Source organism: Meriones unguiculatus, chromosome X (assembly GCF_030254825.1).
Source record: "Meriones unguiculatus strain TT.TT164.6M chromosome X, Bangor_MerUng_6.1, whole genome shotgun sequence".
Classification (NCBI taxonomy): Eukaryota; Metazoa; Chordata; class Mammalia; order Rodentia; family Muridae; genus Meriones; species Meriones unguiculatus.
Genome location: NC_083369.1, coordinates 61,683,338 through 61,710,779, shown reverse-complemented (window position 1 = coordinate 61,710,779; position 27,442 = coordinate 61,683,338). Strand labels below are relative to the sequence as shown.

General features: G+C 37.1%; 1 protein-coding gene across 1 annotated transcript in view; it reads right to left on the bottom strand.

The window, feature by feature from the left end:
- Positions 1–1,144: 1,144 nt before the first annotated feature.
- Positions 1,145–27,442, bottom strand: part of Nrk (Nik related kinase) — a 129,771-nt gene continuing 103,473 nt past the window's right edge. Inside the window, exons 21-28 of the mRNA XM_060374576.1 lie at positions 27,099–27,254; positions 25,079–25,222; positions 20,845–21,003; positions 20,035–20,135; positions 17,977–18,126; positions 14,781–14,916; positions 8,418–8,557; positions 1,145–4,262 (exon numbers count right to left, since the gene is read on the bottom strand). Of these exons, the coding sequence (XP_060230559.1) occupies positions 4,167–4,262; positions 8,418–8,557; positions 14,781–14,916; positions 17,977–18,126; positions 20,035–20,135; positions 20,845–21,003; positions 25,079–25,222; positions 27,099–27,254 (1,082 nt within the window). The 3' untranslated portion in view covers positions 1,145–4,166. The remainder of the gene's footprint in view (positions 4,263–8,417; positions 8,558–14,780; positions 14,917–17,976; positions 18,127–20,034; positions 20,136–20,844; positions 21,004–25,078; positions 25,223–27,098; positions 27,255–27,442) is intronic.

Below are 27,442 nucleotides of genomic sequence, written 5' to 3'. Positions count from 1 at the left end.
CTCCCCGCCCTTGTCTCTACCTTGCCCCTCAGAAAAGGCAGGTCCCTTCCCACAAACCCACCATAGCATATCCAGTCTCATCAGGACTGTATTTCTTCCTTCAGTGTCCTAGCACGGCAGTCCCACCAGGGGGAAGTGACTGAAAAACATGCAACAGAGATCATTTCAGAGACAGGCCTTGATCCCCTTTCTGGGGGACCCACATGGAAGCTAAGCTGCCCATTGGATATATATGTGTAGGAGCCTATGTCTAGTCCATGCATGGTCTTCGGTTTGTGTTTCAGTCTCTGTAAGCCACCCCCCCCCCCCCGAGCCCAGGTTAGTTGGGACTGTTGCTCTTCTTGTAAAGCTCCTGTGCCCTTCAAGTCCTTCTATTCTTCCTGTCACAGCAAAGTGCCATCAATAGTATCAGGGGTCAGCTTTTTTCTATGGAGGGGGTCTCAGGTTGGGCTAGGTATTCATTGCACATTCATTTGATCTCTGCTCTGTCTTTATCCCTGCACACCCTGTATGCAGGGTTTATTCTGGGTGGAAGTTTTTGTGGCTGGATTGGTGTTCACATCCTTCAACTGGGAGCCCTGTTTGGGTAGAGGGTAGCCTATTCAGTCTCCATGATACCTGCCACCAGGGGTCTCAGTTATAGTCACCTCATATCTTCCCAGGGGCCCACCCTGTTACAGGTTTCCAGGTTGTCTAAGAGATGATCCTGCCCATGATTTCTCCTCTGAACGCCCTCTGTCCTCTAGGCCTCCCCACCTCTTCTTTCCCCATATCTGATCACGCACATTTCCCTTAGTGTTCCCTTTCTTATCCTGTTCCCTCTCTCAATCATTTCTGATGATTGTTCTATTTCTCCTGAATGAGAATTAAGCATCCTCCCCTGGGTCCTCCTTGTCACTTAGTTTCTTTGGGTCTGTGGATTGTAGCATGGTTATTCTGTACGATATAGTTAATATCCGTTTATGAGTGAGTATATACCATTTGTTTTTTTCTAAGTCTTGGGTATAGCAGAGAGACCTTTTAATAGTCCCAAATCAGTACATTGTTACCTAATTTAAATAAATAATTATTCATCAAATAAGCCCAAATTCTAAGACACTATGATTGTATATTTCAATAATGACACCAATCAATAACTGCAATTTTTATTTAAGAAGCCAAACAATTATTCATTACAGAGTTTTTGATCAAACAATTAGTCTCAAAGATTAACTCAATACAAATTGAATATAAACGATTCAAACAGGAACATATCTTGCAACAAATCCAAAAGTACTTAAAAGATTCCATTTAGAGCATTTGCATTATTCTGTATCTTATAGAGACTTCTCAGATGAATGAATTGTGTTTTGGGTGTATTTGTGTGTGTGTGTCTGTGTGTATCTTTGCCTGTGTCATGTGTATGTGTGAGAGGGAAAGGGGAAAGGGAAAAGGTGGGGAAGGGAAGAAGTAGGGGAGAAGGAAGGAGGAAGGGAAGGGAAGATGGAGGAGGGCAGAGGATAACATTCAGTGCCATCCTCAGGAATGCCATCCATCCACGTGTTTGGAGACAGCGTCTCTCATTGGCCAGCAAGCTCCAGAGATCTACTTCTTTACCCCTCTTTAGCACAGGGATTGAAAGTATTCATCACCATGACTGGAATTCTTATGTGATTTCTGGGGATGGAATTTACAGCTAGAAGGCATGGCTTTTACTAACCTAGCTTTCTCTCTCAACCATCAAATAAATGAAATTAAACAATACTCTCACCAGTGCTTCTCAAACCTGCCAAAATGTTCACCCTTCAAACCATACTTCTAGTTCAGCGGGCTGCTTCTCCACAGCTCTATGATGCAGTGGGCCTTCCAAGTACTGTTTTAAGGCATAAGGCCTATGTCACTTCTATTACATAGTATGGGGATGAAATAACATTGTCCCACCTTGTTGTTTCACGTGCCAAAAGCTATTAAAATACCCCACAAGATTTACACTTAAGTGGGAAATACTCATTAGTGATGTTGAGTACTAGTGAACTACTTCAAATATTTCAATCTTTTATAGTCAGCCACTCTATGCTTAAATCTCCTTTCTTCTTGCAAGGTACCAAGTTTCTTTTGTTCATTAACATTTTAGCCTTCAAAGCCCAGCAATTCATTGATAATCTTTCTTGTGTAGTTGCTTTGGGGCAACATTGTAGATTCTGTTTGCTTTTTCCTGTGCTTGCTGGAATAAGTGCCACAGAAAACAATGGGAGCTGAGTTGTTAAAATAGTTGTGTGTGTGTGTGTGTGTGTGTGTGTGTGTGTGTGTATGTGCATGTCTTATTGTCTTAAACATATAATTTTAAGATAAAATGTATTATGAGCATAATTTTGAGTAAATATTGTGAAGAAAAAAATAATTCTTAAAAGGCTTGTTCCTACATACTACGTAAATGATAAAAAATTTCTGAAACTCCAACATAGCAAGCTCCATTTGCTCAGCGATGAGGTACCTGCACGCTGTTCTCCATGGGCTTTTGGTGTACAAATAATTTTAAGAGAAAACTACTTCTAAGGTATTAATTTGACATTAAAATTTGCTTATTTAAAATAGCTACTGAACTTAAAAACTTTGAATTGTAAACACTCAAGGATAAGCCAGTTTTAGGATCACATTAGTGTGTCACAGTAACAGAAATGTGAATCACATTTAACTTGTGGATTCAGGTTCTCTTATAATCTGAACACTGAGTTACTTACACTCTTGACAGAAGTCATTGGGAAAATCCAAATCTTCATTTCTAGCCCAAAGGTGCCAGGAAATGAAATACTATCAGGAAATCACACACAGTCAGCTAGCTGCTTTTTGTTTTGGTTAACCAGGTAGTTTAAAAATTATTATCCTGCTAGCAAAGTCTTCACATTTTAGAACAACTAGAGGACTTATTGAGGTATACTTTGTGGTAAGTTCTGTAGCTTTCACTATAGCCCCAGAACTAACCATGGCATTGAGGATGGATAGGTATAAATCACACCTTTTTTTTTTATCAGGTAGCAGTTACCATAGGTGTTCAAATATCTCCTATTTTGGCATCTATAAAATATTTGGATATGAACTGGCATGGATTTAACTACTTGCAGACTTTGATATACAATGAATGTTATATTTTTCTAAAATGTCTAATTTATAATACCTGGAACAAATGACTCTAAATTTGAGATTATCACCTTGACTACCTTAATCTCTGAGTTTATAGTAATAAAAATTTGAAAATATAATTTTTAACCATCAAGGTTCCTTTTATTTTGATGCATTGCTCTGTTTAATAGTTGGAAGGGCATTTTACATAGTTTAATGTAGAAGTGGAAAAATACTTAGTGCTGTTTGATGATCACAGTGTTGGCTACATAATAAAATTTAGAACTCAGCCAATTTTGGAGACAGAATTTGACGCCTACTTTGAAGTATTAAAAAATACTTTCTACAGTACATGTGTATTGGAGTTCAGTCCTGTATTCAAGCTAGTAAAGATATTGTTTGGTACTTTGTATAAACAGCTATTGCACATATTTGGGGCTGCTGGGGGTGGGGGGAAGTACCAAGCATCTGAGGTTTTCTTTTTATATGTAGAAAACCAGTTAAACAAAGGACAGAAAAAATTCACAACTGGCCTCCAGCTGTGGATTTATTATGAAAAAGAATTGGTGGCATATCACTCTTGATGCCTGTAATTATCTTTTTGAATGCAGGTTGTTCAACCTTAGTCTGGGTTATAAAAGCCATTATGGTTTTTGTCTATTAATCTAACTTTTGCTTGGAAAATTAATGGACATATTTTTTTTTTCTTTTGGAAAACTTATTTAGGGCCAAGTTTTTTGAAAGTCACTGATAAAGTAATTTATAACAGGTTTCTTTACTCCATGTTGTAAATCTGAATACAGATAGTGTCCAAAGTGTCCTAAGAGAAATGTTTGAATTCACAGTAACAAAAGTTACAGAGGTTGTGCAAAACATATTGTACACCACTGGAGTACATAGAGCTTGCTATAGTTAATTTTATTTATAAAGCTGGATTTCTCAGCTATTCTGTGCTACATTAAAAGTTTTTGATTAAACTGTTCTCTAATGATAAAACTCAAACGGTAAGATGCAATGGCATTGGTATAAACGTATTTGATATAAATGTTGTAAATCACTGGAACCTTTTAAACAGCATAATTTCTTTTGAGCTCTTCAAGTTTTCCAAGGGTCATAAAGTAAACTCGGCTGTGGCGATTTTTCAGTATAGAAGCAAAAAACAGCTTTAAAAAACAATAAGAGAAAATCATTAGTGAGTTTCTTTTTTTCAATTCAGTTTTTTTTTGTTTTCAATTTTTAAAATAATTTTTTATATTAATCACAGGTTATATACTTTGTATCCCAGCCATAACCCCCTCCCTTATTCCCTTCCAATCTCACCCTCCTTCATTCATCCCCTCCCTGTCCCTTTCCAAGTCCACTGATAGGGGAGGTCCTCCTCCCCTTCCATCTGACCCTAGCTTATCAGTTCTCTTCAGGACTGGCTACAATGTCCTCCTCTGTGGCTTAGCAAGGCTGCTCCTCCCTCAGGGGTGGGAGAGGAGTAAAACCAGTCATTGAGTTCATGTCAGAAATAGTTCCTGTTCCCCTTACTAAGAAACCCACTTGGATACTGAACTACCATGGACTACATACGATCGGGGGTTCTAAGTTATATCCATACATGGTCCTTGGTTGGAGAAACAGTTTGTTAAAAGACCCCTGTGCCCAGATATATTTACTCCTTGCGGCCCTCAGTGGTAGGCTCCTATCTTGTTATTTGTTTTCTCCTACTTCCAATGTCCATCCCATTTGCTTTTCTGAGTGAGGATTGATCATCTTACTCCTGGTCCTCTACCTTGTTTATCTACTTTAGGTGAACAGATTTTAGTATGTTTATCCTATCTTATATGTCCAGTACTCACTTATAAGTGGATATATACTGTGTGTGTGTGTCTTTCTGCTTCTGGGATGCCTCACTCAGGATGATCTTTTCTAGATCTGACCACTTGCCTGCAAATTTCATGATTTCCTTGTTTTTAATTGCTGAGTAGTATTCCATTGTGTAAAAGTACCATACAATTCATACAATTTCTGTATCCATTCCTCCGTTGATAGGCATCTGTTTTTTTTTTTTTTTTTTCAGGTTCTGGCTATTATGAATAAAGCTGCTACGAACATGGTTGAGCAAATGTCCTTGTTGTGTACTTGAGCCTATTTTGGATATATGCCTAGGAAAGGTTCTAGGCCCCCTGCTAAAGTTTAGCCCATAGGCAGCTCCATCTCCATGTAGGTTCCCTAGTAAGGGAACCAGGGCCTATCTCTTATGTGGACTCTTTTGCCTGCTCCTTGATCACTTCCCCCTGCTGGGGTGGCCTTGCCAGAAGAAGACGATTCAGGAAGTCCTAATGAGATGTGATAGTCTGGGGTCAGATGTGATAGTTAGGGTCAGAAAGGAAGAAGGCTCCCCCTTTCTGAGGATTGGGGGAGGGAAATGGAGGAAAGAAGGAGGGACAGGGACCAGGATGAAATGAGGGAGGGGACTATGACTGGAATGTAAAAAAGATAAATTAAAATTTAATAAAAAGTATATGAGAAAGAAAGAAAAGCAAGTAAGCAAGCAAAGAAAAAAAGAAGTTAAAAAACAACAAATCAAGTAATCCAATTTAATAAAATGGGGTACAGAGCTAAACAGAATTTTCAATAGAGAAATGTTCAATGGCAGAGAAACACTTAAAGAAATGCTCAGTGTCCTTAGTCATCAGGGAAATGCAAATCAAAACAACCCTGAGACTTCACCTTACACCCATCAGAATGGCTAAGATAAAAAAAAAAACTCAAGTGACAATGCATGCCGGAGAGGATGTGGAGAAAGAGAAACTCTCCTCCATTGCTGGTAGGAATATAAACTTGTACAACCACTTTGGAAATCAATCTGGTGCTTTCTCACACAATTAGGAATAATGCTATCCTAAGATCCAGCTATACCACTCCTTGGCATATATCCAAAATATGCTCAACTATGCAACAGGGACATTTTTTCATCCATGTTCGTAGCAGCTTTATTTGTAATAGCTAGAATCTGGAAACAACCCAGATGTCCCTCAACAGAGAAATGGATACAGAAATTGTGGTACATTTACACAATGGAATACTACTTAGCAATTAAAAACAAGGAAATCATGAAATTTGCAGGCAAATGGTGGAAACTAGAAGAAATCATCCCGAGTGAGGTATCCCAGAAGCAGAAAGACACACATTATATATACTCACTTATAAGTAGATATTAGAAATATAATATAGGATAAACATACTAAAATTTCTACACCTTAAGATGCTAAGCAAGAAAGAGGACCCTGGGTGAGAGAATCAATCCTTATTCAGAAAAGCAAACAAGGCAGACATCAGAAGAGGGAGAAAACAGGGAACAGGACAGGAGCCTACCACAGAGGTCTCCTGAAAGACCCTACCCAGCAGGGTATCAAAGCAGATGCTGAGGCTCATAGAAAAACTTTGGGCAGAGTGCAGGGAGTCTCATGAAAGAAGTGGAAGATAGAAAGATCTGGAGGGGACAGGAGCTCCACAAGGAGAGTGACAGAACCAAAATATCTGTGGCAAGTGGTCTTTTCTGAGACTGGTGCTCTAAAGAAAGACCATGTATGGAGATTATCAGTGAGTTTCTAATCAATTTAAACTCAATAATCAATAAACAAAATTGTTCCAGAATGTAATTATAATTTTCTGAAATTAAAATGTTAAACCATTTTTTGAACACTTTTTCTTTATTTTAAGAAACATAAATTTAATTAATCTGGAATTTAAATTACTTATTTCAAATCTTTACTATAGTCCATATTGTTATAATTTATATAGTTTATTATTTTGGCTTTGTGTTCACTTTGAAAATTTATTCTTGGAGATCTTGATAAATCTGCACAATGAATTATGATCACATGATTACTTCTCCTTCAATTACCTCTGGACCCTGTCAACATGTTTCTTCCCATATTCCTGTCTTCTTTTTAGAACTTATAACCCGCTTGGTCCAGTCAGTATTGACCATACATGAACAAGTGTGAGGCTACCCACTGGAACTACCAGTGGCCACTCCTTGTAGTCCACCAAAGACTAATGACTTTTCTTTCCTTATCAGCCACCAGCTCCCAAAGAACTATTGTAGATGACATTCATCTGCCTAAGCTCCTTATTAGTCTTGGTTAACAATACCTTCTTTTAGCTGAGACAGCTTCTAAAATAGCAACATAGAGCCTAACATATAATTATATATTCAACAAAAGTAAGTAATTTTTCTTTCTTTTGTTCTTGGAATATGCTGAAAGCTAGAACTGGAAGATTTACAAAAAGCAAAGAAATGCTGGTAAGGAGATGGCAGAAAAGCAGTCCTCATACACTCTTGGCATGAGTGTAAATTATTATAGCCATTGTGAAAAGTACAATGAGTGAAAATTCTTCAAAAAAAATCAACTCTAAAAAATCTCCCCACGTGATCAGGCTCTCACATATTAGTATATGTCTACCACAGACATTTATATACCCACAGTTATTAGAGCGTTATCCACAATAACTTTGGAGTCAAGCTAGACACTGTCTACAAATAATGAAACTGTTCATTTTCAGCATATGAGAACTAGAGAACTTACATCAAGTGAAATAAGCTTAAAAACTAAATTTGATGCTTTCTTTCATATATTAAAGCTAAGAAATCAATCTTGAGGTTAGGAGTGAGGCAGATAAAGCGAACATAGATCTGATTAGTGTACACGGAAGGCACACACTAAAATATCACAATGAGTGTCATCAATGTGATTAAATTATGGTAATACAAAAATAATTATGGTAATACATAAATCATTCTAAAAGGCAGATTTGCTCTCATATTTTTTGCTTAAATTTCTTGGTATGAAAATGAAAAGGATTGTGGATAAAAAATAATGAAAGAGTTCATGCCAAATAAAATATCAAAGATTAACTAGGATATAACTAGAGATTTTTTTTTAACTTTGATAATAGGTTCTGTTGAAACAAAATTACTAACTCTGTTTTACTGCACAAAAAGAAGAAACTTTATTTTTTTCGAGACGGGGTTTCTCTGTGTAGCCTTGACTGTACTGGATTCATTTTGTAGATCAGGCTGGCCTCTAACTCACAGAGATCTGCCTGCCTTTGCCTACCAAGTGCTGGAAATACAGGTGTGTGCCAATATGCCCTGTGGAAAATTGCTTTTGTTAATAGTGTGCCTATTATTCCTTGATTAATTTTAATGCTTAGTTTGTTTTTTTCTTTTTCTTTTCTTTCTTTCTTTCTTTCTTTCTTTCTTTCTTTCTTTCTTTCTTTCTTTCTTTCTTTCTTTCTTCTCTGCTGAAGGGTGTAGATTATACCTTGTCACCACGGCCACACAGAAATCGCAATTTCTTGATTGACCTGCGCTTCAGCTCATTTTCAAGAATACTTGACTGCAGAGAGCGCACTTCGATAGCCTTTTGGTCCCATCCAGTGATTCTCTGTGTGCACTCAAAAGCTACAATACAAATGGAAAGTTCAAAAGAACAGTTATTTTTGTAGCTTAGATATAAAAACATAACCAGAGTTAAATATTAAGCAGCTCATAGTTGTAGATTAGGTTACACGCATTTGTTTTATACCCTCTTCTGAGGTCTACCATTTTGAAGATTTTGCTGCTTAGGCCTGGTGTTGCACAGATTCCACTGATCAATACTGACTCGCTATATTTTTGTTAATGTTTGTGTTTGTATACTGTAAGACTACAGGAAAACCCAAGAGTTAATGACTCTATAGATGTTCACATCAATCCATGGCTTCAAAAAGTTTCATACTGTAGGTGAGATACGATATCACACCAGATACAAATTGAAGTTTCTGAATAAAGAGCTGGCTTTGCAACAAAAATTAACACTGTTAAATAATGGCTTATTCAAATAATGACGTTAGGAACCCAAATTTAATTGAATAAATTTTCCTGCTGTAAGCAGAACTGAGGGTAATTTTATACACTTAACGCTTTTTCCTGCTAGGAAAAATTGTATTACATTTTAAACTTTTTATATTTGTTTTATAATCCACTGTGACAATATCATTTTTAAATATACCACCTGAACGCAGAACTGTAATTATAAAAAGTCCATATACTCAGTTGATTCAGTGAAGTAATTTATAGCTTAAGAAACAACATTATTAACTGTTTCACTTTCAAGTTTTTATTCTTTATGAAGTTTACAGGGGAGAAAATTTCCATACATAAATTAAAATGTAACATTTTTATTTTATTTTGCTTTTCTTTTTTCTTCTTTCTTTTTTATATTAATTACAGTTTACTCACTTTGTATTCCAGCTGTAGCCCCCTCCTTCATTCCCTCCCAATCTCACCCTCCCTCCCTCATCTCCTCCCATGTCCCTCTCCAAGTCCACTGATAGGGGAGGTCATCCTCCCCTTCCTTCTGACCCTAGCCTATCAAGTCTCATCAGGACTGGCTGCATTATTTTCCTCCGTGGCCTGGAAAGGCTACTCCCCCCTCAGGGGGAGGTGATCAAAGAGCCAGCCACTGAGTTCATGTCAGAAAAGTCCCTTTTCCCTTTAGTAGGGAACCCACTTGGATACTGAGCTGCTATGAGCTACATCTGTACAGGGGTTCTAGGTTATCTCCATACATGGTACTTGGTTGGAGTAACTAACAAATGTACAGTGTGAGCAATGTTGTGCCTGTTTTTTTATTACAATTCAAATTACTTGTATAAATTTGATTTTGAGATTGTAATTAAATTACTATCACATTTTGACTAAGAAAAAAGCTGTTCTTAAATTTTGTTATTGGGTAAATGTCCAATCCCCATCCGGAAAGGCAAAGAGGATGGACATCAGAAGAAGAAGAAAACAGGAAACAACCTAGGAACCTACCACAGAGGGCCTTTGAAAGCCTCTGCCCTTCAGACTATCAAAGCAGATGCTGAGCCTGATGGGCAACTGTAGGGCAGAGTGAATGGAATTTTATGTAAGATCTGGGAAATAGTAAGAGCTGGAGAGGACAGGGTCTCCACAAGGAGAGCAACAGAACAAGAAAATTTGAACACAGGGAACTTCCCAGAGACTCATACTCCAACCAAGGACTATTCATGGAGATAACCCAGACCCTGCACAGATGTAGCCCAGGGCAGTTCAGAGTCCAATTGGGTTACATAGTAATGTGAACAGGGACTGCCTCTGACATAATCTGATTGGCCTGCTCTTTGATCACCTCCCTCTGGGGGGGAGCACCCTTACCAGGCCATAGTAGAGGACAATGCAGCCACTTTTGATGTGAACTGATAGACTAAGATCAGAAAGAAGAGGAGAACCTCCCCTATCAGATGACTTGGGGACTGGCATGCAAGCAGAGGGAGGAGGGAGGGTGGGATTAGGAGGGGAGGAGGAAGGGGCTTATGGGGGGATGCAGAATGAATAAAATGTAATTGATGAAAAATTTTAAAAAAGGGAAAAAATAATTTAAGAACCTTAAATGACTTTCAAAAGTGGAGGAAAACATGGAGTTAGTCAATTGGCATGGAGCACGTCTCGCCCCTGGGGGCAATGGTCTCCTGAACCTACTCAGACCTCGGACACCACCACTGTTAGTTCTAGAACTGATACAGGATGTTCCAACGAGGGGGTTAAGGCTTCTCAAAATATTTCCTATAAGCCCACACCTGTTTGTTTATATCCCCCATTTTTATTCATTATTAGCCAGATAGAGCCAAGTAATTGTGGTAATGATACTTGCTTTTTTGCCCAATGCTGGAATGCTAGTAAATTTAGGCATGCCCTGGTTACTCGCATGCCTCACTGGGTGCCTGTGCCCGTTGATGCCCCTCATGCTATGACTCTCTTCAGACAGAAAAGGGATCTTGGAACTACAGCCACCATTGTTACTGCCATCTCATTGGCAGCTGTTGGAGCTACCACCGGGGCATTAGCCATGAGTCATACTGGGCAGACTGCTCAGACCCTGAATAATCATTTAGCCAATGTAGCTCATGCCTTAGTTGTACAAAAAGGAATTAATGCTCAACTAAAAGGAAGCTTGATGGTGTTCAATCAGAGCAGGAGCAAATTGATACCCTATGGCAAATCGCTCAACTTGGCTGTCAATGAAAATATGCTGGACTTTGAGTCACTAGCATACAACATGAGAATTTTTCCTGTGCTGCAAATCTGTCTAAACAATTGTCGAGCTATATTTTAGGTAATTGGACTGGAGAATTCGATACTATGATGGAGCAGCTGAGAGTGGCCACTGTCACAGTAAATTCTACCAGAGTGGACGCAGGACTAGCCACAGGATTATCATCATGGATTGCTGCAGCCATGAATCATCTGAAGGAATGGGCGGGCATGGGAGCGTTAGCAGGCCTTCTGGTGTTGGTCTCCTTGGTTTGCCTGTGGTATATATGCAACATTAGAGTCTCACAACAGTGTGATGCAGCCATGACCATTCAGGCCTTTACAGCCATTGAAGCAGGACAATCTCCCCAAGCATGGTTGGCTACCATAAAAAGCTAAAATGATACGCTCAGGATGTGAGGCTAAGCACTGCACTCAGGGTCAGCCGCTTTGGACCCAGAGAAGAGCATGTCTGATTGCATGCGGGTTGATGCTCCAGGTTCCGCCTCTGAGAAAAAGGTATCAGACGGGTCTGATGCTCTTTGGGTGGATGACACCTAAATGAACATCAGTACAAAGTCCCAATTTATTTCTAATATCAGAGATCAGACCTCTACTCTTGCCTGATGCGTCTAAAACAAAAAGGGGGAACTGTAGAGAGCTGCGGAATGCTGTGCCTTAAAGATGGAGCTGGTTTCTGCCTTCCACCTTCCCGATGGTGAGTGCTCTCTGTCACGAACAATTCCACATTTGGCTAAGGCTGAGGATCTGGCTTGCTTCCATGTATGTGGACCTATCTGCATTGCCCACGTGGCACGCTGGGGTTGACTACCCAGAGGCTATTTAAGCTGTGGGCTGGCTTTCCCCAGGGTCCGAGGATTGTTCAAGGTTCCTGAATAAACTGCATTGAAAAAAAAATAAAAATAAACAGCCTCAATGAGATAAAAAAAAATTGTTATTGGGTATAGAGAGACATGGAGGGGACAGAAATTGAACAAGGAGACCAAAAAAAAAAAAAAAAAAGATGTGAGGCCAGGGCATCCTGCAGAGACTGATGCACCAATGGAGGAGCATGCATGGAGAGGACCTAGCCTCCCTGCTCAGATGTTGCCATTGGCAGCTCTGTCTCTATGGGGATCTCTGAGTGAGGAGAGCAGGGGCAGCCTCTATCATGGACTCAGTTGACTGCTCTCTGATCACTGGCCCCTGATGATGCCGCCTTGCCAGGCCATGAAGGAAGAGGATCCAGGCAGTCCTGATGAGACTTGACAAGCTATGGGCAGATGGCAATAGTGAAGAACTCCACCTTTCAGTGGATTACAAGAATGGGATGAGGGGAAGAGGGAGGGAGAATTGAGGGAGGGGGCTTCAATCAGGATAGATAATGAATAAATTGTGAAGAAAAATAATAAAAATTAAGCATAATTTTGTTAGTGTAAATTCAAGCCAGAATTAAAAATGTGCCACAAGAAATATGAAGAACCAGTGACGTGAGTTACAGAAACTAGTAAAAGATTTAACTTATATGAATTTGAATATTTTTACTCCTGTGACTACTATATTAAAATAGCATTCTTCTCAACAGCCACACAGAGTAAAGCTTTCTAATTTAACACAGTCTGACTACTGAGTTCATTTTCACAGATCTGCCACTTAACATAGAAAATTATGAAACTAGTTTACTTTCTGAAATGGTACTCTGAAATCTGGAAGTAGAGATTTTTTGGGAAAACTTTCTGCAATTCCTTAATTTCTATACATTTGTTTTGTCTTTGTTATTGAAAACATCATAGTAAAAGAAATGTAAATTTTAGTTTAGGAAATGTAGTTTTAAGCTGTTTGCAAACAGCAAGTTGTTTTGAAATTGAAAACAGATTGAACTGTTTCCTTCATTATCAGTGTTATATTCTCAGTATGCACTAAACAAACCAAAAATATCATATATTTGCAGTGCTGATTTATTTTTTATATGCATGCCATTCAAATTCTACCAACTGAAAATAGCTTTTTGATTTAGGTTAGAAATTTTCTTGCCCGAGGACAAGTGATATTGTAAACAACTTTGAAGATGCCTTTTAAACCTACTATGATCATCTAGCAGGTTGAATATTAGGGTTCTGCTCAGTTTCCCATTTGAAAATAGCTACCTGATTTTCAATTTTGGTTCATGTATTTTTGAGTTACTGGGGCTGGATCCCTGTGCCTTGCACATTCTAGGCAGGTATTCTTTCAATAGGCTGCAGCATTAGTTCCTACTTGACACATTGTTCCCAAAAGTACCACAACAAAAGATGGAATGAACATGACTCATTGCCTTTACTTTCTTTTGCCCTAGAGTCATCAATTTGTACTACAAACATTTAGCGTGTCACTTATAATGGTTTTAAACCCTCTGTGAATTCTTACCCTTTTGAAGAAATTAGAGCAGGTTTTCAGGACAATCCTTAACATTGACTATGTATAAAAAAGTTAAGGATGGAATTTCTCAATGTGTACTTGAGAAATCAAACAATAAATTTCTCAAATAGTATTATAATGGTTTTGGTGTGTTTAGGGACTTAAACATGAGTGTTTTATAAATAGTAAAATTTGGGAATATTAACCAATGTCTTTGGATGTATTATTTTAATGGGTCTTTTCTTCAGTGATGATTTGAATGGTGAAATTATAATAAAAACAATCCTCCTTTTGAGTTACAAAAAAAAAAGTTAAAGGATTCTGCAGATACAATGCAAAAATCTATCTATCACCCCGTATAAAAGTTGTCCAAAAAGGAGTTCATTTAAATTGGTCATTTAGACAATGTGGTGTCTCTTATACCGACTTTACAGATATTTTAGAGGATTCTAACCTCTGGACAAACAGCTTTTCCTTCCCTTTATCTCTTTTATATAATCCACTCTGTGTCTCTAAACACACACACACACACACACACACACACATACACACACACACACACACACACTTCCACAGAGAGAGCTGTCATTCATCTTATCATTCTACCCTCTCTAATACTTTAACTGTTTTTATGTATCCTGTTCTCTAGTAACCAAATGGTCAAACAGCTTTTCCTCTTTTTTTTTTATAATTCATTCTGTCTCTGCAAACACACACAGACACACATGTACAGACACACACACTCACAGAGCTATCATTCATCTTATCTTTCTACCCTCTGTCCTCGCTAATATCTTAACTATATTCTGTCCTGTAGTCACCAAACCTTTGGAACATACAAAAGAATCTCAATTTAGTTATTTTAATTTCCCAGACCAACACTCCTGCTCTGTTCAGGGAGGAAAAAGTACTTTATTTTGAAAAAGCAGAATTCTCCATGTTGCCTGAGTTGCAGATATTTCAGCCAGTTCTGTCTGTCTTTTATATAAATGACTTCACACAGATACTACTCTGTAAACAGAACGCTGAAGACTAAACAAAATAGAAGCATTTTCTTTAAATGTGTAAGACTTTAAATAAAGGCTTGGTGCTTTAAGAATAAAAACGATTCAGGAAACCTTATTTAAGACATATTTTCATCCTGTTAAAGCTACTCTGGATCATCTGCGAGAAAAAGAAATTTTGTACATACCTACAGATGATGGTATGTCTTTCCACACGTCAAGGATCTTCCTCAAGAGTTGTTCATTTGCTTCCTCAGAAGCAGTTTCAGCATTGAAGGTGAGCATCACGCCAATTCCCAAGCGATCAGGTAAAATGACGAGATTCTGTGATATAATGATTTCAAGGGATTGAGATTATGTTTCTTAAAGATTTTTGTGTCAAGCATTTAATCACTATTATGTTGAGACAAATATTACTTTCATTGAAGACCAAACGATGTTCAAAGTGCATGGAGGAAAGTAACATCTGTTTCTAAATTCAATAGAATGAAATAAACTGAACATTTGAGAAGATTTCCTTTGTGTTACACAGCCATCAGTTTTAAAATTCTCTTTTTTATTTAGGATAATTATTTGGAGGGGGAGGGAATAAAGATGTTTCTCTAACACCGAGAAATTTCTTGAAATGCCACAGAGAGAATTGTGTATTACCATAAGAAAATAATGCAGTCCTGAATTTAACATTTATTTAAAAAATTAAGCAAGATTTTTATACTGAATGTGTGATTCAAGCAATAAATCATATACATAATTCTCAGTCACCAGAAAATTCATGAAATAAGGAAAATAAACTTCAAATAGCTTGAGAGTAATATGTTTTAAGGAGCAGCTTTTAATCTTGTTCATAATTTACTTTTTTAATTTGTCCCCTTTTCAAGAAAATGTAGAATTTCTCGTTCAATTCACATGTTAAAATAGTCTTGATATGCAAATTCAGAAGTATTTGTTGACAGAATAAAGAAATATTAAGAGATAACTAAGTATTTGTAAATGTCCAGATTCATAAATGGGACAGAATCTGCTTAGAGCACAGATATTACGGACATTGACAGTATTTCTCTGAGAAATAATAAAATGTGTTCTTCCGCTATTTCTCCCAGGTAGCAAGTTACAGGGGGTCGAGGAGAAGGTCAGAAACTATACTTGCCAAAGCCAGCGTATTCAGGCCAAGTGCTTGAGGCCATGTCTCAGCAACAACAATCCTCAAAACTAAAATGGGAATCCAGAGGTGAAACGCAATTTTAATGCGTTCCCTGGGTACTTGCATGAGCAGTTAAATCAGAAAACAGATAAAAATGAAAAAAAAAATGCAAGAAATAATATTTTCTCAAGAAAATCTGTTTGGAATAACCCAGGACTGCTGCAAATCCAGACAGTCTCTGAGGCAATCCCCTTGCTTTCTTAGATGATTTCTGAAGCAACTGGACACTTTTCAGCATGTATAACTCTCCTGCCCCATTAAAGTCTTTGTAATCTAGCCCTTCTGAGAGAATATTATTTTTAGGACATTCTCTTTCGGTTAACACCCTCCACTCCCTTATATTAGAGTACCCTATTTTAGTGGGTCAAGACACTAGATAATTTGTCTAAAAATATATATGAGGTATCCTAATTAGGTCAGAAAATGATTTGTAACATCTTTTTGCATTCTTGGTTCTATAGTTAATTAACTGATTGTTTCTAAATACAAATAAATTCCTTGCTTAATATTTAGATTTAAACCTCTTCAATGATTTTATTTTTCAAGACAGTGGCTCATATATCTCAGGCTGGCCTCGAATTTGCTAAATAGCCTTAATTCTCGGAAACTTCTTGCCTACAGTTCCAAAATTCTGGGATTACATGAGTACACTAATATGCCTGTTTTTTTTTCCATAAATGTAAACTTAAACAAACATTCAAATATTTCTTATTTCACTGACTTCTGAATGAAGGTTTTCTGTTATGATAAAATACAAGATGGAGAAAACTACAGAGACAATCAAAGAATAATACAGTTGCATAAAAAATTTGTTGTTGTGACTGAGGTTGTGTTTAATATTTTCACAGGACAAAAAGGGTAAATTATCAATATAGGCAAACTACTTGGTCATTAGCTAATGATTGCTGCCTCAACAAAATTCCTTTAGATATGTCTTCACCAATGTTTCAGAGATTGTTTTATGTAATTTGAAAAATGGTTTTATTAGAGACACAGATTATATTACTAAGGAATGGTCAAAACTTCACTCAAATAGGGTGATTTAAAGTACATAAATGTTTTGTTCAGGGATTTTATATAATGATAAGCTGTTAAATTTTTAATATTCAACAAACTCAATATCAAGAAAAGATAAAGCATAATACTGATGGTAAAGGCATTCCTTTTAAATATAACTTGCAACAGGAAAACTTTCATTTCTCCCACTAATATCTTGTTTGATGCATTTGGTGGGGTATGATATTACGATCAAGCTCTTTATATTAATGATGTACAACCATTTACAATACAGATCTTTGGTCTTATTTAAAGTACTGAAAGTTTTCATCAGAAATTCTGAAATATAGTAAATGAATTTTAAGATAATTTTTCTCCCCCTGAAAGGGGTACAGCTTTACCAGGCCACAGAGGAAGACAATGCAGCCAGTCCTGAAGAGACCTGATAGACTAGGTTCAGATGGAGGGGGAGGAGGACCTCCCCTATCAGTGGACTTGGAAAGGGGCAGGGAGGAGATAAGGGAGGAAGGGTGGAGTTGAGAGGAAATGAGGGAGGGGGCTAGAGCTGGGATACAAAGTGAATAAATGCAATTAAAATAAAAAAGAAAAATTTTAAAAAGAAAAAAAAGATAATTTGCTATATTCTATAGCTAATGAAATAAAGAGGGGAGTACACGTAATTATGTAATACTGTTATTGATTTCTTAACAAACTATATCAGTATACTACAGGGCATAGAAATATTAAACCCTATTGAAAAGCATCCTAGAGGCAATTAGTATAAAAGTGCAAAGATGAATGGTTAGTGAATGTAGAACAAAAAGCCATTAAAAGGAGGCAGACCTCAATTAGTTCCAGTTGATGGTGGCCAGATGGTGGTGTGAACCTGATATTATCAGATTTGGTTAATCACCAAATTAACTCTGGGTTTTAAATGTTACATGCATTCATTAACAACAAAATTATAATGGCCAAATAAAATCTGTCTGCAGATAACATTTATATATCTGGATTATGAAATAATTAGTGATTTTTACTTATGCATCCACACTTTCTTCCATATTAATCTTCCATATTAGATCTCTATTGCAGTGTTAGTTATACTTTAGATTATGGAGAATTTTGATAGTCAGAAAAATTCAAAGTGTTTTACAATAACTTCTAGGGATTTGAAGTTATTATCTTACATTATTTGGCAAGGCCACATCAGACATAACTTCAGATTCTGCATCAATGATATGATATCCATTAGCTGAGCTGAAGAAAATCTTCAGTGTTTTCTCAGATCCAACAGCCAGGTCAACTGTCACTGGCTTAAGATCAAGAGTTGGAAACACCTGAAAGTAGAAAAGTAAATATGGCCAAAAGGCCAAAATGACATTCTGACTAAGGTAAATATTTTCCTATTCTTTTGCTATATTTATGTCTATAAAACTCAGATGGCTTGTTTATGGCTGATAGAATGATTTATGAAACTGGGGATTGAATCTAGGGCTTCATACAACCTACAATGAGCAAATTGTTCTGACCCTCAGAACCACATGGCTTTGTTCTCTCATTAGCTGCCCTCAGAGTCTTGCCTTGAGCTTCAGCAAATGAAGGAGCTCATCTGGTCTCTTAAACCGGTTCGCTGGATCAGCTGCCTGTATTTTTGCCAATATTCGTATGTAGGCTTCATAGGACATGTAGTCTCCTTTGGAGTCTGCTGACTGATCAATGCGTACTTGGTAAGGAATGAAAAAGGCCATATATATTAACCTAGGATGGACAGACTATACGCTAAGACTCCTATGGTTTATAGTCCATGAAAACAAAAGAGCAAACAGGATTCATTGTTGAGACTGGATTATGTGAAGGAGTGAGAATCATAGGATTCGCAATAATGTGGTCATGAGGTCGGCATCAAAAATTGAATGAGGATTTGGACAGGAACTGGTTAAATGTACTGTTAGTACTTATTTCTTTGTTTTCCAGTTCCATACCAGGTAGCGCTGACAAGTCAGCAGACACCCAAGAACTAAGCCATATCCAAATGTTGACAGCTGAGCCAAGACCCAATTTAGTCAGATCAGATCTGGAATTCTATGCATTGAATCATGGTAGACTGATTGTTTGTATAGAAGTCTATCTATAAAATGGTATACTGTGCAAGTAGTGCAACTAGTTCTTGTAGAGTAGCCATATGCATTATACCATGATCAATGTATATAGGTGATGTTTGGGCCCCAAAATTAGAACATGTAAACAGATCCAGATGTAAGATAAAAATGTATCTCAAGAATATCTTTATGAACTATACCAAGATGTAGTCCTGTCAGTGCTTTGTGAAATCTGTATGTGGGCCAAGTAATTTAGTATCATGGAAAACATTTGTTAAAAATCAGATTTTCAGGCCCCACTTCAGACAGAATAACTCAGCCTGGGGTTGGGTCTGAGATCTAAACATTTAACAGAATGTTCCCACTGATTCTGATGCACATCATAGGCAAGACAAAAAGGCTGCTTGGCTTTTCTAAAAATCTATCTTATTTAAATAGAACTTTCGAGCATTATATGTAATTTATCTATAGTCCTCAGTTCATGGGAAAGAAGTAAAAACAGCAGCAATTTGTTTGGGCCACTGGATGGTTAGTCTCCATAGCTGAGCTATACAAGTTCCATTCTGTTCCATTGTAAGATGTAAAGAGCACTGGTGGGCCTACCCACTATGTCCCAGAGCAGCTCTACAGAGATATGTGTTTTACACTGGAAGAAATATAAACGATTATTTACTTCCCTCACCCACCTATTGTTGCAATGATAGTTGAAGCAATGCTTTTCTCTTCCCCCTTCCAATGTGGCTTCTTTAGTATCTCCATATCTTTTCTTACCTTCCCTCTGCTATCCACCCCCCACTAAAAGAAAGCCAGGACTTTCCCAGCTTCGGGTCATTGAGGTGACACTTGAAGCCTGTGTTTGGGCCTCTAGAAGAGAAGATCTTCATGTTGACTACAGGAAATGGGAGTGAGGAGTTGGTGGGGATGTCCTGTAAGGGGAGGGGCTGGGGACTTCCCTCAAATTCTCCCTTGCTGTGGCGCCTGTGGATTGTCTAAAAAAGGGTTAAATGATAATTATTGACATGATATATTCAAATTGCAATAACTGTAGCCTCATGTTATATATTTCCATATTTATACTTCAAACTACTATTTCATTTATAATGTCTTAAGAAAAAATAGTGTGATACAAATGAAGTGGTCACTCACTTTAATAGCAGTGCTTTCATCAAAGGACTTTGGTGCCCATGCATAAAGGTGAATTGATGATTTCAAAGCAACTGCAATATATGTGGTTTCTTCGTGTTGAACTATAATGGCAACATACAAAACGTTATACCTCAGAATTAATAAGAGCAATCAGGTGTTTATATTTCACCTACATTACCAATTCTGCTTGAAGGGTCAATTGCTTCAGAGCAAAAGGAAACTGAGAGTAGAAGAGTTTTGATTCAGAGATGCAATAGAATGGGATAACATAACTTCATAGTTGTTGACAGATGAGAACAGAATTAGTAGGCCAAAGTTGGTTATTACTGTATTTACAGAGATATACATGGAGAGATATAAAAACATAATATATGTTATAGGATATAAAAACATAACATAATGAGACATTAGGAGCAACAGTCTACAGATCACAAATAAACTCTAGGATTCATCATAAAATTTCCTGATCAATACTGAATGGATTATTTTATTGTTATTCAAAGGAAAGGAAATATCATATACATTTCTGCAAGTAGCTCAAGATACATCAAGAACATTTATAGTGAGAAAAAAAACACTTTCAAATATTAAGAGTGACCAGGAAAGGAAGAAAGAAGTAACCAAATTTAACTCTAACAGCTATTTTATACAGTAGATATGATTATATAGAAACAGCCTGGGAGATGCCTCAATGACATTAACTCATATTTTCACTCAAAATTGCAAATTCTTTGTCTTTTGCATTATGGATCTCTCTACATGAAGGGAAGCAGAACCTATACAGCAGTATTAAATGTGAAATGGACGTACGGACACTGAAGTGCTCACAGCCAGTCAACTTATCAATAGCTTTACAGGCTTCCTCAGTCTTCAGCATTTCTTTCTGCCTTTTCTTACTTTCTGGATCATTATTCAGAATCTTGTTTCTCAGCCAAGTCAAATGATACACTCGAAGTCTGTTCTTGTGTCCTGGTAGAAAAACATGATGGCATTTCAATTCTTTCCCTTTATTCTCTAGAAATTCAAAGAAGTGGGGCTGCACTACAACTGAAACCAAATACTTGTTACATAAAAGTCACTTTAAAAACTAACATGATATTAGACTCTTCTGTCTCAATTCCAAGAGATAGTTGAGTCCTATACTAGCTGCTTCTGTGTTTTTCCAAAGTGGTTCTAAAATATTCCACTACAATATGTTAAGACTGTCTACAGGAAGCCAACCCAATTACTATTATTATTTTAAAGCCTTTATTTCTATGTATTTATGATGTATAAAATGGTATTTTTACTCATGTAGACATTAGGAAATGGGCAAATTCATTACCTTAATTTTAAAATTTTCTTTATGGTGAGTAAATTCAAATTCCTCTCCTGTAACCATTTTGTGACACATAATGCAAAGGTTTTATCTATCTATCTATCTGTCTATCATCTATCTTTCTATTATTTATTTGAGTTTTGTTGTTTGTTTGTTTTTTTGAAACAGGGTTTCTCTCTGTTTGGCTGTCCTGGAATGGCTTTGTAAACCAGGGTGGCCTCTGCCTCCCTGAGTACTGGGATTAAGGGAATGTACCATCATACCTGGCTATAATGAATATTTCCATTTTGTGCAATAGAACAACAACATTCAGTACTCTCATTTCAAATTTACTCTCTATCGCCTGTCTTTCCTCTTTCCATTAATCCAGTCTCTGGCAACCACCAGTCTATTCTCAGCCTCTTGGGGGCAATGTTTTAATTATTTCTTTTACTTTGTGAGATTATGCTGTAATTACATCATTTATGTCATTTCCCTCTCCCCCTTTCAAATCCTTCTTTCTCTATAATGTTATATAACATATAACACTTTTTCTCTCTTTCATAGCCACGGACTCTATTTATCATTAACTGTTGTTATGTGCATCTATGCATATACATGGATAATCCTAAATATATAAATATAACATGTTGAGATAATTTTTATTTCTACTCATGAGTGAGATATTCTTTAATTTTCATTTCCTAATAACTAATCTTCTCAAGTTCTTATAATTTATTTAAGAACTAAAATCCCTGTATATATTGACTTCACTCATTTTTCTTAGTCACTTTTAAGAATGTTATAAAAGTCCCAATAATACTGGGTAGAGTCTTTCAGAGGCACACTGTGGTAGGCTCCTGTCCTGATCCCTGTTTTTGTCCCTCTCCTGATATCTGTCTGCTTGCCTTTCTGAATGAGGATTGCTCATCTTACCCAGGGTCCTCCTTCTTGCTTAGCTTCTTTAGATGTACAGATTTTAGTATATTTATCCTATATTATATGTCTAATATCCACTTAAAAGACACACATCATGTGTGTCTTTCTGCTTCTGGGATACATCACTCAGGATAATCTTTTCTAGTCCCCACCATTTGCCTGCAAATTTCATGGTTTCCTTATTTTTAATTGCTGAGTAGTATTCCATTGTGTAAATGTACCACAATTTCTTTATTCATTCCTCCATTGAGGGACATCTGGGTTTTTTTTTTTTTTTTTTTTCAGTTTCTAGCTTCTATTAACATGGTTGAGCAAATGTCCTTGTTGTGTACTTGAGTATCTTTGGATATATGCCTAGGAGTGGTATAGCTGGATTTTGAGGAAACACTACTCCTACCCAGCAGGGTATCAAAGCAGATGCTGAGACTCATAGCCAAACTTTGGGCAGAGTGCAGGGAATCTTATAAAAGAAGGGGCAGATAGAAAGACCTGGAAGGGACAGGAGCTCCACAAGTAGAACAACAGAACCAAGAAATCTGTTCCCTAGTGGTCTTTTCTGAGACTGATACTCCAACCAAGGACCATGCATGGGGATAACCTAGAACCCTTGCACAGATGTAGCCAATGGCCGGTCAGTATCCAAGTGGGTTCCCCAGTAAGGGGAACAGGAACTGTCTTTAACATGAACTCGGTGGCTGGCTCTTTGATAACCTCCCCCTGAGCGGGGAGCAGCTTACCTGGCCACAGAGGAAGACAATGCAGCCAGTCATGATGAGACCTGATAGGCTAGAGTCTGATGGATGGGGAGGAAGAATTCCCCTACCAGTGGACTTGGAGAGGGGCATGGGAGGAGGTGAAAGAGGGAGTATAGGATTGGGAGGAAATGAAGGAGGGAGCCTCAGCTGGGATACAAAGTGAATAAGCTGTAATTAATAATAAAAAAATCTCAGTAATAATAATTTTTTTTGAGACAGGCTGGCCTTAAACTTGGAAAATTGCCTTCCTCTGCCTCCTGAGTGCTGATTAAAAGTGTATGCCACTACACTCAGCCTACCAGTAAAAATCTTAATGTGATTAATTTTACTGTGTTTTAGTAGGAAATTTTAAAGAAGTATTAGGGTTCCAAAATTATTATCATGGTCATTTTATACTAAACTAGTAAAATAAACTACTCTTCACATTGCATTCTTGAAAGTTCCTTTCAGAGTAACCTTAGAAGATCCTTATCTGATGACGATGTTTTTATAGTATTTGACACAACATTTTTTTTTGGTTGAGGTATGCTTGCTTACCATGTACGAACCTTAGTTTTAAACCTCAGTTTAAAAAAACAAACAAAAAAAAAAACAAATAAAATTTGCATTAAGTTTAGGGATTGTAAAAAATGTATAACTGGGTTTTCAAAAATCAGATGAAAATAAATTTCTTATCCAGATGTTCTCGCAGATATCCAGATGTTTTCAAAACTAAGTACTGTTTCTGTGTACCTGAATGATTGGTCATAAAGTATGATTAAAATATTATGAAGTCTGAGTTTACCTCCAAAATGATATTACCTCTAATCAAACCTTGAAGCAGAATTAATCTCATGCAATCAGTATATGATGTGGCAATTTACACACACACACATACATATTTCACATATACCTTATATGTTATGAAGTACAAAGACTCATATAAATATCGGTGGTTGGTATGGTTTTATTTGATGGCCAAATATTAAGTTAACCATTCCTACTAATTTGTCAGCTGTCTTTTGACTTTTTTTTATTTACTCAGTTATGATTAGTATTAGGTTTCAAACCCAGGACAAAGGGCTAACTAAGGTGCTTATAAACATATCAAAGCAGATACTGGCTGCCAGGTTGTACCAGCATTCCTCAGCCCTTATATGTTACAGGGTCCTCCTGGGAGGCATGTCCTTCCCCTTTTGCTGAAACCTCCAGCTCAGCTGCTGGGCTGGCCTTCTACCAGCTGCATTTCCATTTTGGTTACACTGATCCTTTTACCCTTTTTTTCTAATGGCCTCTTGACCTCTTGGCTGTTATTCCAGGTTCCCTTTTGTCTATCTCCTCTCTCTTTTCATATGGCCTCATTCAGTCTGCTGGTCATGTTCACTTTAGAGTCTTCCAGATGCCTCTGTTTATGCCTCTGGGTATGCTCTCTCTCATGTCTACAAAAAAACTGCCACTCAGCCATACCTAAGAAAGTCATGTCATTGTTTTAATTATTTATTTTTCATTCATTTAGTAGTCACAGTTTAACACCAACTTACTTGTTTTTTTTTAAGTCAAAGTTTCAGGCTCTGACAGATCAAGATTATGAAAACCAACTACTGTTTGGGAAAGGTGCAGATCTCTTTAGGGCATCCATTCTTGTACCTAATCTTGTCTATCTGCCCTTGTAATAAGGCAGAGACAGGTAAAATTCTCTCTTTTACCCAAATATTCATCCTTTTGGTTCTTTGTTGTTTCTGATATATCATAAGCTAGATGGTGGATATTGGTGTTGGCCCTTATGGATGTTGATTTCAGCTATGCAATTTTAGAGATAACTCTGAAAAGAACTTTCAAGGAAGTAAATGTAGTTTTTCTGATCTCCAACCTAGGTTAGGTGCATCAAGATCAAGGGATTTTATTTAAAGTGTAAAAGGATATAAAAACACAAGTAGGAGATTCTGCTGTTCCAGTTAAAGGGTATATTTAAAGTGTTTTCTTATGGACAGTTTTACCTAAGAAAGCCTTTAACCTAGTTTGCACTTCAATTACTCCACATAATTACTTAGCTAATTTTAGGTCTTAAACAAACCAGAGATGGTTATCAGCAAATTGAGTGGCTCCACGACTTGAATCTGGCAGAATGGTCTTCGCTTTATAAGTTTAATGATGTCTGCCTTTCCACTTCTGTCCATCAGATACAAACTAGTTCGGGTGCCCAGCAATAAATTGACTCCTGTTCAGACACAGACAAAGAAAAGTGTTGTATTAACTGATTATAGTTATTAGCATGTATTAATTCTATAGAAAGTGGTTTCAGTGTGTTTTTTTAACTTATCTGTCACATAATTTAAGCAAAATCACTCTCATTTACCTCCTTATCATTTTCTTTTTCACTCCCTCTAGTCCTTTTCCATTTCACTAATAGTCCCCATTATACTTTTAGGACCTTAAATTTAAAAAAAATAAAAAATAAAAATAAAAAAAAATCCTACATTTTGCATATGAGGCCAAATGTGTATTTGTCTTTATTCATTTGGCTTATATCAACATATTTTCCTACAAACATGATTCTACTCTTTTTCACAGCTGAATAACATTACCATGTATATGTGTATTCCATATTTTTGCCCTTTATTGATTTTCTAAATATATATTTAGATTTACTAAATATATATTATATACACTGATTTACTAAGTATACATGTATAATTACTTTTGTAATTTGAGTTTACTAATCTATGTAAAGATGACTTTTAGCATTTCAGTCTACTGTTAGCCTTGTTTTCTTCATACTATTCAACTATGTACACTGCTATCAGCTTCTGTCTCATAAAAATGTATAAGTAGACGTCCTTACACCGTAGCAATATTTTATTGCCTGCTGTCTTGTGTGCCACCTGACATACAGAATATTGTGTATACTGTGTCACAAACATTTGCAGAACCGATCAGTTCTTTTGAAAATTACTTTTAAACAAACTGATTCTGTACAAGCACAGTTTATTTTGGTTAATTTTCTAGATATGAAACTACATTTCTGGGTAGTTGCCAGACTTGAAGTGCTTATGCCACTAAATTGGAAAATCATTAAGGATGACCATGTTTTTTCAAATGGCTCAGTAAATATAGTTAAATTTGTTACTTGCTTCTATTTTCCATTTAAGAAACTTCTGTTCAATCGTGCATTAGGAGAAAAAATCTATAAAATGTGAAGTTTACTTTGGATCTCTCCCCTGGTTGTGATTAAGTTATTTTATAGTAATGTTTTATACAGACTAACTTGGGACTACCTATAATCTCAGCCCTGCTGATATGGTCATAAATTTTCTAAAACAAAGAGTAGAAAAAGTCTGTTAAATTTAAGACTTTACAGAGAGAAATTAAACTCTAGAATTAAAGTTTCAAAACATGGGAGCGTTAGCAGGCCTTCTGGTGTTGGTCTCCTTGGTTTGCCTGTGGTATATATGCAAGATTAGGGTCTCACAACAGTGTGATGCAGCCATGACCATTCAGGCCTTTACAGCCATTGAAGCAGGACAGTCTCCCCAAGCATGGTTGGCTACCATAAAAAGCTAAAATGATACGCTCAGGATGCGAGGCTAAGCACTGCACTCAGGGTCAGCCGCTTTCGACCCAGAGAAGAGCATGTCTGATTGCATGCGGGTTGATGCCCCAGGTCCCGCCTCTGAGAAAAAGGTATCGGATGGGTCTGATGCTCTTTGGGTGGATGACACCTAAATGAACATTGGTACAAAGTCCCAATTTATTTCTAATATCAGAGATCAGACCTCTACTCTTGCCTGATGCGTCTAAAACAAAAAGGAGAAACGGTAGAGAGCTGCGTAATGCCGCGCCTTAAAGATGGAGCTGGTTTCTGCCTTCCACCTTCCCGATGGTGAGTGCTCTCTGTCACGATCAGTTCCACATTTGGCTAAGGCTGAGGATCTGGCTTGCTTCCATGTATGTGGACCTATCTGCATTGCCCACGTGGCACGCCTGGGTTGGCTACCCAGAGGCTATTTAAGCTGTGGGCTGGCTTTCCCCAGGGTCCGAGGATTGTTCAAGGTTCCTGAATAAACTGCATTGAAAAAAAAAAAAATCTAACTTACCCCATAAAGAACCACAGCAGATCTCAGAAGTGAACTCCTTTTCATACACGTGGATTAGTGGTTTGTTATATGCTGGAGAGACATAGAGTGGGTTAACATTGACTTCAGATGCTAGCTGAGGTGGGTTTTCAGGCACCTCAACAAATCCAGCATATACTGTAAAGGGAAAGGTATTGAGACAAATCACTGGTCTATACACTAATGTGCCAAGTATTTCCATAATGGAGATATCCTTCAAATTTGGTTTCCTTATTGCATTTCATCTTTTATGCAAGTGTTTTTGTAAATTAATTTTTTAATTTAAATTTAATTTTTTGACAATTTATTCATTATATATCTGTTCT